The sequence below is a fragment of the Caretta caretta genome, chromosome 1 (genome assembly GCF_965140235.1).
Source record: "Caretta caretta isolate rCarCar2 chromosome 1, rCarCar1.hap1, whole genome shotgun sequence".
NCBI classification, from domain to species: Eukaryota; Metazoa; Chordata; order Testudines; family Cheloniidae; genus Caretta; species Caretta caretta.
In genome coordinates, this window is record NC_134206.1 from 48,317,714 (window position 1) to 48,330,508 (window position 12,795).

The 12,795-nt window shown below is 43.0% G+C and overlaps 1 protein-coding gene across 7 annotated transcripts in view; it reads left to right on the top strand.

Moving 5' to 3' along the window:
• The window catches only part of B3GLCT (beta 3-glucosyltransferase), a 145,822-nt gene that overhangs the window by 34,009 nt on the left and 99,018 nt on the right, over positions 1-12,795 (top strand). For 6 of the 7 annotated variants that reach the window (XM_048847064.2, XM_048847022.2, XM_048847058.2 and 3 more), the window contains exon 4: positions 2,371-2,480. In XM_048847064.2, the coding sequence (XP_048703021.2) occupies positions 2,371-2,480 (110 nt within the window). Of the gene's footprint in view, positions 1-1,691; positions 1,814-2,370; positions 2,481-12,795 lie in introns of those variants that run through there. The other variant, XM_048847037.2, reaches the window with a different exon arrangement.

Genomic DNA, 12,795 nt, shown 5'->3' on the forward strand with positions numbered 1-12,795 from the left:
CTTGTATTTAGCTTAAAGGCTCTGGTTACCATCCCCAGACGGGAAGAGCTCTGTGAAACTCGAAAGCTTGTTCTGGCCCCAAACATAGTTATGCCTTCCATTATACCATGAGCACAAACTTGTAAAAGCCCAACATGGAGTGAGTTAGGACTGCACATTTAATGAGTTATGGAGGTGGTCTCAGAGTCATGGGTGGAGGCAAATATGAAAAGAACAATATTGATATGGATACAGCAGCAAAGTGAGGATAGACACATATATGGAATTAAGTGGCAGACCACAACTTTTCTTAAACTTTGACACAGGGGAGGGTGGCTACCTGCTTATCACTCATACTTTCCTATACCAGCATGGGCAGCAGGTGAACCGCGGGCTCAGGCAGGCTAGCCCCCACCGCGCCCCTTGTGCCCAAGGCCCCACCCCTCTGCCCCTGCCAGAGCCCAGCACCTCCAGCCCCAGAGTGCCAGGCGGGTGGCACAGTCCCCAGCGCCTCCTGCCCCCGAGTGCCAGGTGGGTGGGCAGTGCATGCACTGGCTCCAGCCGTCTGTAGTCCCTGGCCGCAGGCCAGCCCCCATTAGCCCCAGCCAAGGGCCCAGGCCATGGGGGAAGAGCTGCAGAGTGCTCGGAAGCAGGAAGGGGCCTGGGTGGAGCATGGGCAGGGCCACACAATGCTGTTTTGAGATGCTCAGCCTCCCCTGGCCTTTGATACCTGCTGCCCGTGTATACCAGGCATTTAATTGGTTCCAGTGCAGGGGTTACAGGTCTCCATATCATATAACCTGTAATTTGGGGTAGGTTAATCTCAGCTACCACCCAGGACGCAACTCTCTGAGTCCTAGGACTTTAACAATAACAAATGTGTTTTGGTGTGGAGGAGGGATTAATAAATAGATATTTAAACTCTGGATATTTCCTCCTTGGATTACAGTGGTAGAAATTTTGAGCTGAAACTGCATTAGTTAAAAGTTTTTCTGATACTGTTTTCTTTTCTGACGCTGTTTTCTTCTCTGCTCTTTGTTCACATACTTTATCTTTTCTTTTCCTTGAAATTACTTCTTTCTTTCATTGTCATTCCTTCCATTTCTCTGCCTTTCTTTAAGAATTAGTCTCCCATCTTCACTCTTTCCTCTTGTTGTAGCAAGTCTGTGGTTATCTTAGCAGCTTTATCCTGAAGGACTTAAAAGTGACACCATAGTCTGATAGATTGTCTTGATAATGTGATAGAAGAGTGTTTTTCCTTTTCTAAAGTAAATTAAGAATATTTATTTTCTCCAAGCTAGTCTTCTTGCAGGATATGAAAATTAGAATGCATACCCCCTCCAACAGAGGGGCAGTCGTGTAGGTGCTATCTAGGTGGTGGTTGTACATAATGCATTCCCTGTGGTGCACCAACAGCATTGTGAAACTGTTCAGCACTGCTGTGGCTACAGGCATAAAGACAGAACTGCATGGGGCCTGATGTAATAATACCAGTATTGCCAACTCTTGTTGTTTTTATCAATTTGGGGGGTGTTTTTTTGCCTGTCTCTTGAAAACAAGATGGAAGGCTGCCAACTGATTAAATTTTCCTTATTCAAAATGGCCACCATGTCTGATTGTTGTCAATGGAACTGAAGACTGCAAGATGGTAGACTGCAGGGAAGTGACAATCTGCAAGTTGAAGTGAGGCTGGCCTAAATAAAAGCGGCTGCCATCTCCCAATGTTTTCAGTGAGACTGAAGCCATATCCTCAGGCATGATGGCTGCCACTTTATGGTTCAGCAGGCTAGTCTGGGCATATGGACTGTGAGGAGCAGCATAGACACGGTAAAAGGTAAATAGTGGGAATGAGAGGGTGCAGGAGAAAGGGGGGAACCAGAGGGGAGGGTTGGAGAGGAGAGGGAGGTCAGCCATAGTGATGGGCAAACAAGAGCCTGTGTGGTGGGGCTTAGTGAGTGCTGCACAGTCTCAGGTAGAGAAGTGGGAGGGGGTCAGGGAAGTGTTGCCTCTTGCAAAAGGCTAAATCAATTCCATATTTTAACATTATTGCTTATGTGATTAATATAAGACAGACTAAAACCCATGATTTGATGGGTTTTAAAATCTCATGTTTTGGGGGGCCGGTATCATGATTTTTATCTCTTGAGGTTGTCAATTCTATAATACCGTGACAAATTTAGAGTTCTACTTTCATACAAGCAAACAGTTAAAACTGGGGCTGTTTAAGAAAATAAACAATTTTATGTATGTTTATGCATTTTTATTATTAATTAAATAAATCAGTTATGTTTTTATGTCTTGCTTTTCCCCCCTCAAAGTTCTCTTTAGCAGTGGTGCAGAACTTACATTTATTTCTGTTTTCTTTAAATATTTTTATTTCCTTTTTCACAGAATTACAAGAAATTGTATTTGTCATCCAGAGTCAAAGTAACTCTTTTCATTCAAAAAGAGCAGAAGATTTAGTGCGCAATATTTTAAAACAGGCTGAAGAGCTTGGAAAGGTATGTGTAGATAAAATATACTGCGTGCTTCTTGCATATGTCTGTACAACGTTTTACTACCTTTTGGCTGAGCCTATTTTTATAATCCATTTTATTTTGTTAACCTATCTCAGGGCTTGTCTACATAGTGTATTAGTCTATATCAGAGAGCTGTAAATTGTAATGCACACTAACTGCCATGTGTGGACCCTTCTGTTGTGCACTAAAAGTTCCCCAGTGCACATTTAATGTAGTACTGTTTAAAACAGTACTACATTAATGCACATTAGGGAGTTTTTAGTACACACTAGAAGAGTCCACATAGCCCAGTTAGTGCACGACATGCTAGTGCATGCTAGAATTTACACCCTTCTAATGCAGACTAGCGAACCATGAGGACACGCCCTCAGAATACATTTGTTTACTCTTCTCTGTGCATTTTCTGAAGAAATTGTTTAAGCTCCAGGCTATCACTGATGGCATATGATGATGATCACCAAGTGGGATTTTCATGCTGAATTACATACTGTAGTGAATAGTGTTTATAAAACAACTGTTTTTGTGTGGGTGGAATTTGATTTGAAATGATAAAAGAAGTTGTTGAATGGAAAAAGCTTACAAATAGGGTCTAATGGTATAAGTTGTTTTTTTTTTGAAGAAAAAAAAGTTTTTTATGTTTTTTCTGATGAAGTAGGTACATCAGTTTAAGTTAATATGTAGGATCACTTTCAGGGGCACACCTTAACATTTGTAATGCATCTTCATTTGCTTCGGTATAGCTTTTGTCTGCATTTTTATCACATAAATGTATTATCACTGGTTTAGAATGAACATTAGTCAGAAATTTGGATCACAGAAACTTAGCTTAGAGCTAAAATTGACTTGTTAAAACATAGTTGTTCAAAGATCTTAAAATTTCTCTTCCTCATTTTTTGATCTTTTAAAATAAAAGTTTATATTTAGAATGAAATTGTGAAGTAACATACTGTGGTGGGGTTATTGAACTGAACTTTCGTCTCTAGTAAACTGGGTTCAAAAAGTTATTGAAAAAAATGCTATGTGCACTAAATCTCTAGGATTCTTGCTGCCCTTGTATGAAACGCTTACTAATTATGTATTTACCTGAGCTGATCAATACTATATTAATTAAATATGTTCTAACTGCCCTTTTTTCAGGCCACATTTCTGTAATTGCATCCATGCAGGCAGTCCTTGCACCACATGGAGCCCCCGTTAAGTTCAGTGGGTTCCTCGCATGGTTATATTTGCATGGATCCAATGGCAGGAACAAGGTGTGGCTATTAAAAATGAATTCCTGGTAAACTTTGTTAATGCTGACACCTCAGAATGTCGCTGGCTGGGAGCCAGAAAAGTCAATAAGAGTTAGCATAGATATGTTCATCAAGAGGGAATAAAGACATGCTTGTTTACACAAGGGAAGGAAGAGAGGTTAACATCCCCTAAGAAGGCAATAGTCTTGTAGTTGGGAGCAACTCTCACCTCTGAATGAACTAAAGTGGGGGTTTTTTTAGTATTGGGTTTATTTTTCCAAGAGGATCCTGAAGTGCTTTAGAAAAATGATCCCTTCATCCTAGATTGAAATGGAAACAGTTTTCAGATGTAACAATGCCTGCTTAACAGTCCACATGACGATTTAGGACAGGAAGTGAGGAAAACGATAGCAAACTAAAACTTATGTCCAGAACCTGATAGAGGGGGGTGGAAAAAAAGGCAGCAAAATGCAGAAAAAAGTTCAGCAAACCTCTTTGTATTCCTTGTGTCTCTATTCTCCTGTCATCACTTTCAAATACAGTACCCTCAACCATTGTGAATAAGACCATGAGTATTGGTCACTGAAGGGAAAAACCTTTGAAATCTCTGTGCATTGAAATTTGGAGTTCAGACTTCCATTTGAAAGAATGTGTTCAAGGGCATCACCTTCAGACCATACTGAAGTTAAGTCCCTGATGATATACATCTTAAGCATTTACAGTTAATGAGTTTTAAAATTGAAAAAATAAAACTTGTCACCTGTATTTATTTTGTTTACTGAACTACAATGAATGTCTCTTGCAGTGTTTTAAAAGTCACTGCACTGTTTGCATCTGCTCTAAAAGTTTCCTATTATTGTATAACTTATTTTTTTATTTTACACTTCACATTTTAAAAATGTAATCCTACCTATTTTATACTATCGTTCAGGTTGCCACTAGATGTCAGCGTTGCTTTAATTGTTAAAATGAAGTTGATGCTTATTACTTAGCTATACAATGTTTTTTCCAGTATTTTTTCATATTAAGTAATTATTTAAAACCTATTGATGAGGAAAATTTCTTAAGTTCTTTACCAGTTTTTTAAGCTATGCAGTGGAGCATGATAAAAATAGAAATACAAATAGGAATAACATGTCAAGTATGAGGAAAATATTAGGTAAAGCATATTATAATGTTTGGACTTGGCTCACCCCAGGAATTTAGAAACACTGCTACTTCTGGGAATAGCTAACTTTACAGCTGAAACAGCTTGTAAAAATATTGACCCTTTAAAATCACCAAATCACTCTGGACTACTAATGGCGTTTTTGAAGCAGTCCTAGTAGTTTGGTTGCCTCTAGGGGCTGATAAAACTACCTTGGAAGACAGGGACACTATGTATCAAGTTGATCTAGTAGGTGAAACATGCTCTTATTATAAGAACCTTCAGGTTACGGAAAACTCTGAAACTAATACATTACGTTTGTAAACATGTTGCGTTTAAAACTTAAAAGATGAAAGGGAATTATGAATGACTTAACCAAACAGCTGTGGTGTAGAGTTTCTGGAACTCGGGTGTCATTAATACACAAGTGTACTTGAACATAAAGTTTACAAAGCTTATAAGATTGCAAGAATATCATTTAAGTCCTTTTCATTCAGTCTTCATTGCCTTTGTTTTCCAGGGCTTTGCATGCTTCCATAGGATTAATATGTATAAATGCCATTGTATAAAACAAACGTCATATATCTCTGTAATACACAGTATTTGTGCCACAGTGCTTTGCTTGTTATGAGCAGAGATCCTAGAAATCCATTTGCCATGGAAAAAATGTGGAAAAAAATAGACTTTGCATTTTTACAGAGAATCTTTAGTTTTTACATTTTGTGAAAAAAAATAAAAACATATATTAACTATTAACTAAATTTTGCTGAAAGTTAGTGTGACCCTATTTCCCAAAGTGAAAATGAGAGACTATGCACGGCTGGTCTGAGGTGTCCTGGGCTGGGGATTACGGCCCAAGCCCTGTCGTCGCTTGCCCCCCTATACGTTCCTCTGCGCTCCCATGGGGGCACACCCCTTTTTTGGCAAAACTACTCATTCTTCCTGTTTGCTGCTCAGTTGGCAAGAGCAAATGGGACAAATGCCCAGGTTTGCCAAAAAGTCAGGATGTCTGGGACAGGGCTTAAAAAGGGGACTCCTGCCCAAAACGGGGCTTACGGTCACCCTAGTTCAATTGATACCTATATATATTGTGACTAGGGAAACTAAAGTTCATCATTTCATTTTAATTGCAGAAAAATATGCAATATTTATATTCTTTTATTGGAGAATTTTGATATTTTTAACACGGGAAAACTAGAATCCCTGGTTATGAGCAAAATCGCATTCTAAAGCATATAGCTGAGATCAATTGCACCAGTTTAAACTGATGCCACATACAAAGGTGAGACACTTAAGGCTAGTCTACACTAGAAGCTACAACGGTGCAGCTGCACCAGTGTAGCTGTGCCACTGAAGCACGTTGGGTGAAGACACTCTATGCCAACAGGAGAGAGCTCTTCCATTGGCATAATAAAATCACTTCTTTGAGAGGCGGTAGCTATGCTGGTGGGAGAAGCTCTCCTGCCGACATAGCACTGTCCACACTCAGGACCTGATTAACCTTTTGTGGACCCAACACCAAACATATTTGTGGGCTCCCAGGGGGAATGTTTGTAAAAGACAGGGGATTGACATAGAAGTTGTCTTTGACACAGCACACAGCTGTACAAGTTTTATTTACATTTACAGATTTAAATTGCAGATGGAAACAGCTGTCGCTAGGGTACCAGCAATGGTAGCCCTAGGGCAAAAAGCATATACAGAAGTGTACATAAAATAAATTCTAAAAGAAAAAAATACAAAATAAAACACAGTGGATAAAAACAGCTAACAAAAGCCAAAGCTGGCCAAAACATCAGCCATGTGCTGCTCCCGTTAAAAGGAAACCATCACACTATCTCACCCTTCACATTTCTCATATGAATTATTAGTGCTTCAGTTATGTTTTTGTATGAAATTGGGGCAAATTTAAAACTGTTTAAAACATTTTAAAAATAAAAAACATGAAAAACTTTAATACATTTTATTTACAGTGTCATTATTCATATTCGTCTGGCTTCAGGACAGGCAGCAGACAGGACCCTGCATCCCACACACTCCCACGCCAGCACTGGTGCCAATCAGGATGCTACCCCAGGACTCTGCACGAGCTGCCCACAACCAGCACCCAGTGTGGCAGACTGCACAGACCTTGCTGTTCCACAGATCCACTGCCATGTGAACTGGTGCCCCTGCCAGGGTTAGGGCCAGGCACATGGCACTGAAAATCCAGTGCCTATGGTCCTGTTGCCCTGCACCAGCAATGGCAGAGCTGCAGTGGGCAGAGGTTCAGGCCTCGAGGACAAAACAGCCTGCGCCCAGAACCAGTCACCAAAATGAACCAGAAACATGAGTGCAGCTGCCAGTCTGTGTTGCCCCAGCCAAGAGAGGGTCAGTGGCCCACATGCTGCAGTGGGGGGGGCACACAGAACTCGCCAGGGGACACACATGGGGAGGGGTGACACCCCCCCCCACTCCCACCACAAACATATGGAGGGGTGACACACACACCTTTACCCATTTCTCACACGTGGCGGGTGATATTTGACTGACCCTCCCTGCTCAATGCTCTGTGCCCTTCATGCCTGGCTGGACCCTGGGGACAGGTCCACTTTTCCTGGTACCTGGCGCTGCGTCTTCCCAGTCTCCCCACCTGGCTCTGGTGGCACCTCAGCCCGGCTTGGGGCCGCCGCTGCCACCCACCCACCCACATGCACTCATCAGCCACTACAGTTCTCAGTGTGCAGCCAGTGCCGGCTGTAGACGGGCCTGGGTTTGGGGAGTGGGGCCCTGCTGGCCAGGCCGGGATTGGCCCTGGAGCCAGCAAGTGGCCTGTGTGTGGAGGCTGCACTGATGGACCTTGCCCCATGCGCTGCAGCATCACCTTGCTGCCTCCTTGCACACCCACCCCCATTGGCTGCTGAACACCCCCCCGCCCACCACTCACTGCCAGTGGGTGGGCAGCTGGTGGAGCAAAGATTTGACCAGCAGGACCCGTCACAGTGCTGCAGCCGTGGCCATCCCCTTGTGGGCCCCCTCTGAGTGTAGGCCCAGCCCTTTGGTGCCATTGTAAACCCAGTGCTGTCCACACCAGTGCTTAGGTCAGTGTAATTTACGTTGCTTGGGGGATGGCTTATTCATACCCCTGAGCGACATAAGTTATACCAACATAAGTGTTAGTGTGTACAAGCCCTTAAGTTTCTGTCATTTCAGCCTGTAATTTCATCACTGCAGATTGTTCCTTTAGTGGCCATTATTTCTGTTTAAAAAAATGAGTTAATACAAGGTGTTCTGAAGTTTGTGTGTGTAAACGAATGTCATGCCATGCTGCCTGAGCAGAGATGTATTTATTCTTTCATAGCTTCTGTAAAGTAATGAATCTGCATAAAGAAAAGGAGTACTTGTGGCACCTTAGAGACTAACAAATTTATTTGAGCATAAGCTTTTGATAAATTTGTTAGCCTCTAAGGTGCCACACGTACTCCTTTTCTTTTTGCGGATACAGACTAACACGTCTGCTACTCTGAAACAAATCTGCATAAGACTTTTTATACTCTATAATGCTAATCTTTTGCAACAGCCTAAATCTGACTTTCATATATTTCTAGTCCTGTTTACAAGAGAGGCAGAAATTTGTGGAGTTGCCCCTTTAGACTGAACCGTTAGCCTAAATTTGGCAGGGTTCTTTTCATTAGGAATAGATGTTTGTGGCACAAGTCAGGTACAGTCTTGGTGTAATCTCATTTATGTATTTTCAAAAAAGTCAGTACTGTTTCTCTGAACACAGTAGAAACAGTATCCTTGCTCAGAAATCCCCTAGTCTAGCACTCCAGTGAGCTCTGTTCCCAAGAAGTTCTGTCCTTCTGCTTCCTTTCAGGGTAATGTTCACAACTTTCTCTTGCCTGTCTGCCACCAGTGTGCACAGTCTGCAAATCACTATTCTGGGGGAATTCTGCATCAAAGAATTAAAAATTCTGTGCACAATATTTTAAAATTCTGTAAAATTCTGCATATTTTATTTGTCAAAATAACACTATATAATCATGTCAGTTTCGGTTATTTTGGTAATTTTATTTCAGAATAGCTATCAGCAACGGTGCCTAATAGTATAGACACACAAAAATTCCTCCAGGAGTAGAGTGTTAAGGAAACCCCTATGACAACCCAGTTCCTGTTTCTCTGCTCCCTCCCCGCAGAGCTCAGTAGGGGGGCTAGACACCCTGTCCCCACCAGAGTCCAGGCACAGACACTCACATGCACCTCCCCCAGATCCCAGCTGCGGGCCTCCCCATCCAGACACTTGAACCCCCCCCCCCGACTCCAGCTGTGTCCCCCACACCCAGACACTCGCATGCCCTCCCTCGCAGAACCCAGCTGTGTCCCCCACACCCAGACACTCGCATGCCCTCCCTCCCAGAACCCAGCTGTGCCCCCCCCCCCAGCCCAGACACTTACACCCCCTCCCTGCCAAGACCTCAGGGATCCAGAGAGAGAAACAGCTTGATGCTGGGTCCTTGGCTTGTGTGGAGTTTCCTGCACATTGCCTCCTTCCTTAAGGGCATACTAGGAACTGCAGCTGCCAGGAACCCTCCAGCTCCTCCTGCCCTGCCACCCACACAGTATCCTCTACTTGTGAGCTTGCTCTGCTAGGTCCAGCAGCCGCTAGTGGCGGCCAGCAGTGGTGCAGAATTCCCCCAGGAGTATTAACCTACTGGGCTGCTTAGTACCTTGAGCAGTAGTCTCTGTTTGCAGCTGTATTTACTACATAAGAGGCTGGATTGCTCCTCCCCTTCGGTCTGAAAGAGGGTGCTTGACACACCCATAGGCTTAATGAGGTCTTTGAGGTTTTGGATCCAAAGGTCTTCTGATGACGCACGTTGCAGCATAAGGGTATCATGGACCGGTGAACATTTGCAACATTTAATTTGAAAAGTTAATTAAGCAAATGTTATATTGTTGTCTTTGTTCTATGCATACCCATTTTTAAAAATAGCTATTTCTGTAACCACAATGCTTTAATTGCCTTGTTACATATAAAAAGTAAAAAGGTATCTTTTGCTTTATGTGCCTAGTGTATTGTTTTCTTTCTTTGCAAGGAAAAGGGCTAGACTTCTTTTTAAATGAAAGGTGAAATTTTCTTTCATGAGGTCCTCTCTAGTTTGTGAGTGGAAAAGGCCGGACACAAAGTGTTTTGGAGTATTTTTCAGTGTGGATTCTACTGTAGGTGTGCATGCGTCTAATGCATGTGAGGTCGGGGTTTATTTAGTAGTCATGTCCACTGGGCCTGTGCATGCACCCTTGTGCAAGGACATAAAGGGCAGAGTGGACGTGATCCTCCTTCAGTTCCTTCTTACCTGCGGCAGTGAGATGGAACCTCGCAAGTGTCTGACCTACTACTTTTGAGATTCATACTTACCTTTTAGGCATTTCTTCACTCTCCTTATCTCTGTTCATTTTTAATTTAAACGTTTCTTAAAAGCCAAAACTCTCTGTACACACCCCTTTGCAGCAAAGCAAGGCAACCCAGGCCAACTGCCATGGTGAACTCTAACCATTGTTTCATGTTCTCTATGTATATAAATCTCCCCACTGTATTTTCCACTGAATGCATCCAATGAAGTGAGCTGTAGCTCTCGAAAGCTTATGCTCAAATAAATTGGTTAGTCTCTAAGGTGCCACAAGTACTCCTTTTCTTTTTGCGAATACAGACTAACACGGCTGCTACTCTGAAACCTCTAAAACTTCTATAAGCCCTGCCTGACTTGTGATGGACTCATCCTTGTGATCAACTGACATAGCTGATGCCTTTTCTGTCTGGGGGACAGTTACATCCCTGATAAGTATTTAGTGTGTAAACCCTTCTCATTGAGGACTTGCAAGTTGAGGCCTGGGTAAGGAATGGTGTCCCTAGCCTCTGTTTGTCAGAGGGTGGAGATGGATGGCAGGAGAGAGATCACTTGATCCTTACCTATTAGGTTCACTCCCTCTGGGGCACATGGCATTAGCCACTGTCAGTAGACAGGATACGGGGCTGGATGGACCTTTTGTCTGACCCAATATGGTCATTCTTATGTTCTCATGGGTGGCAGAAACTACACCTACTCTAGCAATTGATTCACGTTGCCTTGGACCTCCAGGAGGCCTCTTAGCAATCCAAACGGTCATTCTCAGTGAGTGACCCTCTGAGTAGACCTCAGACCCAGGGCTCCAGCAGTGAAAGGAGGGCAGGGAAGAAAACTCCACTGAAAATGGATGCCTATCATCCCAGCATTGGGGCCATTGGCATCAGCTGCCACTGTTTCAAGACCAACGCTGTCAGCCAATTTGAGGGCGAACCTAGAGCCAGGACTGGAGAGCCCTCTTGTAGGATGCTGTGTAGGTTAAGTATAAAATTAAAGAATTAAAGTTAGTTTATTGGTCAAGGAAATATATATATGTGTTGTAAAGAAAGGGCCTGACTAGCAAATAGAAGGAAGGCCTTGAAAATAATGAGTTATAAAGTGAAAAGGAATGAAGCAGGAAGGATGTCTGGTTCAAAGAATAACTCATGAGATCAGGAGAAGTTTCTAAAAAGTAGACCTTTGACCAATAGGGGTGTCTGCAGATGGTTTTAAATCACACAAAAATTTGTCTTAAAGGAGCCAACATGGACCTTTGTGCCCCCATACCAGTGTTCACCTATGTGAACCCAGGTGCAATGAAAAAGCTGTTGGTCAGCAGGAAGGAGGGGAAGAGATAAAGAGGAATGGCTTTGGGAAGAAAGGAGGTTGTAAATCTTATCTGGATTAAGATTGGAAATAAGGATGAACTGTCTCAAATTGGTTTTTATCTGAAGTCAGAAATTGGCAGTGACATCACTTGTTTGTTATAAAAAGTCCGCTCTTAAAGGGTTCATTGCTAATAGCTGCATGACCATGCTGGAGCTGACCAACATGGATCTAAACACCCCTGGGTTTTGCCTGTTTGTGAGTATCTTGATGAAATGCTTATAAATGTTTTGTTACTATTCGAATGTAGTAAATTGCTTATTTTAGCCTTTTTAGGCATGTTTAGAGCAACTGCATATTGGCCTTTGGATTTAATAAAGGAATTTATGGTTAAATTGGTGTTTGATTTCTCATTTTAATATTAATAATTTCAAATATGATTAATAATTCCAACATGCTGCAACGAAAGAAACATCAGTGGTAGAGGGTCAACTAACCACAACATGGTCATTACATATATATGATGCCACTCTAGCCTTACTGGCCCTAGTGGGACCATCCACTGAAGTGCTCTGTAGCAGGTCACCCTCCCGTAGGTCCGGGAGGAGGAGGAGACTGGGGTCCCAGGTGGCATCACTGCCACCAGAGCCAGACATCAGCACCCAAGAACTGGGAGCAATGGAGGAACAACACCCCCCGTCTCCACCGAAGGAGTTGCTGTCATCTCCTGACACGGCATTCACACCAGCCCCATCTCCAGTGGTTGATGATTTTAAGGCTTTTCAGGATCTTCTCAGCTCTCATTGCGGAGACCCTGAATATTGAAATGATGGCCATACAGGCAAAGTCACACAAAAGTTCTTTGACATCTTGAATGTGGACACAAGAACAAATAGATATAAACTGGCCATGAACAAATTTAGGCTCTAAATTAGGCAAAGGTTTCTAACCATCAGAGGAGTGAAGTTCTGGCACAGCATTCCCAGGGGAGCAGTGGGCGGGGGGGCATAAAACCTAACTAGCTTCAGGACTGAGCTTGCTAAGTTTATGGAGGGGATGATATGATGGGAATGTCTACAGTGGCATGTGACCCATTGGCGACTGCCAGTAGCAAAAATCCCCAATGGCCAAAAATGGGACAATAGATGGGGAAAGCTCTGAGTTACTACAGAGAATTCTTTCCCAGGCATCTTCCTGGTGGGACTTGCCCATAGGCTCATGGCCTAACTGAT